Source organism: Centruroides sculpturatus, unplaced genomic scaffold (genome assembly GCF_000671375.1).
Source record: "Centruroides sculpturatus isolate CEXI.00-Female unplaced genomic scaffold, Cexi_2.0 scaffold1585, whole genome shotgun sequence".
Taxonomy (NCBI): Eukaryota; Metazoa; Arthropoda; class Arachnida; order Scorpiones; family Buthidae; genus Centruroides; species Centruroides sculpturatus.
The window spans coordinates 1,116-4,600 of NW_019386001.1; the positions used below are offsets into that span (position 1 = coordinate 1,116).

The 3,485-nt window shown below is 27.6% G+C and overlaps 1 protein-coding gene across 1 annotated transcript in view; it reads right to left on the reverse strand.

Annotated features, from left to right (window-relative positions):
• Nucleotides 1–1,243: 1,243 nt before the first annotated feature.
• LOC111613042 (glutamate receptor ionotropic, delta-2-like) overlaps nucleotides 1,244–3,485 on the reverse strand; it is a gene marked incomplete at its 3' end in the record, with an annotated part of 9,826 nt that continues 7,584 nt past the window's right edge. Inside the window, exons 2-5 of the mRNA XM_023354345.1 lie at nucleotides 2,074–2,232; nucleotides 1,864–2,011; nucleotides 1,568–1,797; nucleotides 1,244–1,486 (exon numbers count right to left, since the gene is read on the reverse strand). Of these exons, the coding sequence (XP_023210113.1) occupies nucleotides 1,244–1,486; nucleotides 1,568–1,797; nucleotides 1,864–2,011; nucleotides 2,074–2,232 (780 nt within the window). The remainder of the gene's footprint in view (nucleotides 1,487–1,567; nucleotides 1,798–1,863; nucleotides 2,012–2,073; nucleotides 2,233–3,485) is intronic.

Below are 3,485 nucleotides of genomic sequence, written 5' to 3' on the forward strand. Positions count from 1 at the left end.
GTAATTCTATAGAATATAAAAAGATATCTTATTGATAATGGTAAAAATTTATTTCCTTAATTATTTTCTTAATCGTGTGCAATATTACGGACTTATTAAGAAAATTAATATAAACGAAAGAAAAAGAATGTTTTGCATTAAAAACTTTTTACTGGAGTATAGTTTTTAGCTTTTTTAGACAAGTGCTGTTTCTCTGCATGTTCATATTTGACAGAAAACTTTTCGCTTTTTATATGACGTTTTCATATCAGTAGAAATAAAAGAAAACCATCAAATAAGTAAACATCAATATCTGTATTTGGCAAATTCTAAACAGGTGACGTTTTAAAAATGATCCTGTTACGTGAGAATGAAGAGGGTAAAGCGTTTATTTACTCCCTCTTTCGAGTAACGAAATAAAGACTTTATAGTGTTAATTTTGATAAAACCATCATTTCAGTTTGTTGTAGCCCTACCTATATTTTTGTACGTCAGAAAAGTAATTATAATTTCAAGATGAAATTTGTCACACACCTAATTTAAAATTAAATTTTCTAATTTGTAACAAAACAGAAAAACCGTAATAGAAAATGCGACTCATTCTTCAATACATTTATTATAATATACGATATTTATCTTTTATTAAACATTAAAATAAAATAATCCGTACTTTTTTACTACTATTTACGTAAGTAAAAATTTAAGACTCTCGAACTCTTTATTTACAAATTAATACTGTAAGATTAAAACTTAGCTAAAATACCAAGCTGAATATTTAATTACTTAATTTTTCATGATTTTTTTATTATTATTTCACGTAGTTATCGTCATTTAATGGATGAAATTTTGATGAAGTTAAGTCGCTTAAACTTTTTTAATTGACTGTAATTCACGTGACTAATATATTTTCATTTGTAAAATAAATCAGCAAACACTCAATTTAACTATTAATTATACTAAGTAAATTTACAGCAGAATTATTAAGCAACTAATTTTGTATAAATTATCTCGATAACTAAGCACAGAAGAGACAATATGTAACCCAATACGAGTAATAATAGCGGGCTTATAATATTATCGATTGTTAAAGGTTGAAATTCTGAATGTATCATCATTTTGGAATATTCAGAGTAATCGATTTTTTCCACGATTCCAGATTCGAATAGACGATGAATGCTGTAAAAAAAAGAAAATAAATGTAAATATATCAAAGGATAAAATAAGAAAAATAAGAAAACAAGACTATAGCTTACATATTATTTACTTTTTTTGAATAAGAGAAATTTTTCTTCATTCCGTAAGCTTCACTAAATACAGCAAATGAGTCGCTCGAAATCACGTACTTATGTAAATCTTCTTTCCTGATTAACTTTCGTACTAAATAACTATTTTGTATAAAAGCGAAATGTTCTTGTTCTACTCTCTCCATGGCTCTCGAAGCTTCTAAAAAGTTGTCGTTTCGTATGATGTTATCTCGTAATATTTCAGCTGTCTTTAATTTGGAATTCTGACAAGACGATTACTAAGTTACGATGTGAAAACATACATTATTTCTTTATTTAGAGTTATGTAGAATAGCTTTACTCACGAGAATGGATAGCCATAAAGCAGATTTTCCGCTTGTTCCACACGAATATTCACCTTTAATGACGAAAGCTGCTAATTCATCGAATGTTTTTGGAACAGGTTTATGTAAAGGATACGTCATGAACGACATTAGAGTCCCGCTATAACTAGACACTAGAACGAGGATAGACAACCACCATATTCCTATCAGAAATCTGGATCTGAATTTCTTTATTGAATTCAAATTCATTCCTGAAAACCCAAAATTCAATTTAGAAAGTAATGGTAATATTGCCTGAAGGTAATGTATGCTCTTACCCTTATACAAGAAAGTGCAAAATAAATTCCAGAAGACTTTATGTCTTGGCCAATATACTTGAATATCTTGTGCAGTTAAATCTCTTTCTATTACTTTGTGCAAAACCAATCCAAATACAATTACAGTGACAATTATAAATATCCATATCTAGAATGCATAAATATTGTAATCACTGTCAAATTATTAGTTTTCAGACAAAAATTTCTTACCATAAATGAGAACGGAGCTACGATAGATTTCCAGTTTGAAATCATTTCTGGAGCTTTAACAATAAAAACGGTTGACTGAAATGCTATTGATGTAGAAAATTCCACAGCAGAATAACGATCCAAAGTAATATATAATGGAACAATTGTCATATCTGCTTCCTAGTATCAAAAAAATAAGTTAATTACATTTGTCATTTTTAAATAATATAATCATCTGAAATCGTAAAAGAGTACTGTATATTAAAAGTATACAGTACTCTTTTACGACTTCAGACATATTTATTAAGTAATATTTTGCAATAATATTTATATACAGATATACTTGATGTTGACTCAGAATATGTTCAATTTGAAGCTTAAGACAATTTACAAAAATTAATCATTTTCGAGTCTTTTTCTTATCTTTTTACATAACCATATATGTAACAGTTAAACGGCTTCAAGAAAAACTTCATTCAATCGACAAATAATATAAAATAAAATTTACACAAAGTTTAAAATTTAAATCAAACGTCTATCTTTTATAAGAGGATCTGACATTTTTTTTTCATTAAAAAGAAAGGTTACATTTTCTCACCATGCTATTATTTCCTTAGCCTTTCTGAATAATTAAAGCAACAACTAGGGCAAGAAGGAGTCATTTAAAAAGGCTAAGGACCCTTTTATATGACTGTAAATAGTATAGTTCATAGGTTACTTCAATAATGTTTATTAGTTTTCAGATTATTTTTAATATGCTGCTTATACAGAGGTTTGACAAAATAAATCGATCACCCTTTGTTGTGCATAGTCAAACTGAACGTTTCTTAAAACATATGCAAATTCAGGAACCACGTTGTTTTCTTTACTTACGTAGCTTATATCTCTGTACGTAAAATTTATTACTTTTTGTCTTAAAAAATGTATTTTCCTGTTTTTGGATTGCGAATATTACGGACTAACATACTTTAAAAAAAATATAATTGTTGGTGTATATGTTACCGCTAAAGCTCGAAATCCGTTAATGTGTACATTACCTAGCTAATCTGCAGATTAACTAGGGTAATCCGTTAAAGCTGCGAAAATTATTCCATTTCTCAAATTACCTAGGTAATCTGCGAATTACCTACTAGGCACTCGGTAAAGTGAAAATAAAATCTTTGCTGGAACAACAGCAACGTTTCTTTCTGTACGCTTAAATTAACATAATGTTATTTATTTAATTTTCAATATATAAAGAAACAAGTTAATACAATCAAACAATCAACAAATTAATTGATTGAATCAATCATCAATCAATTAAAAAAAACTTTAATACAAAAATCAAACGGTTTAAAATATTACTACAATTAGGGAAATGAATTTGCAAAACATATGATAAAATTGTACTTACTTATTAGTGCAATCTAAAGATTGGTGACACTTTGAATTAC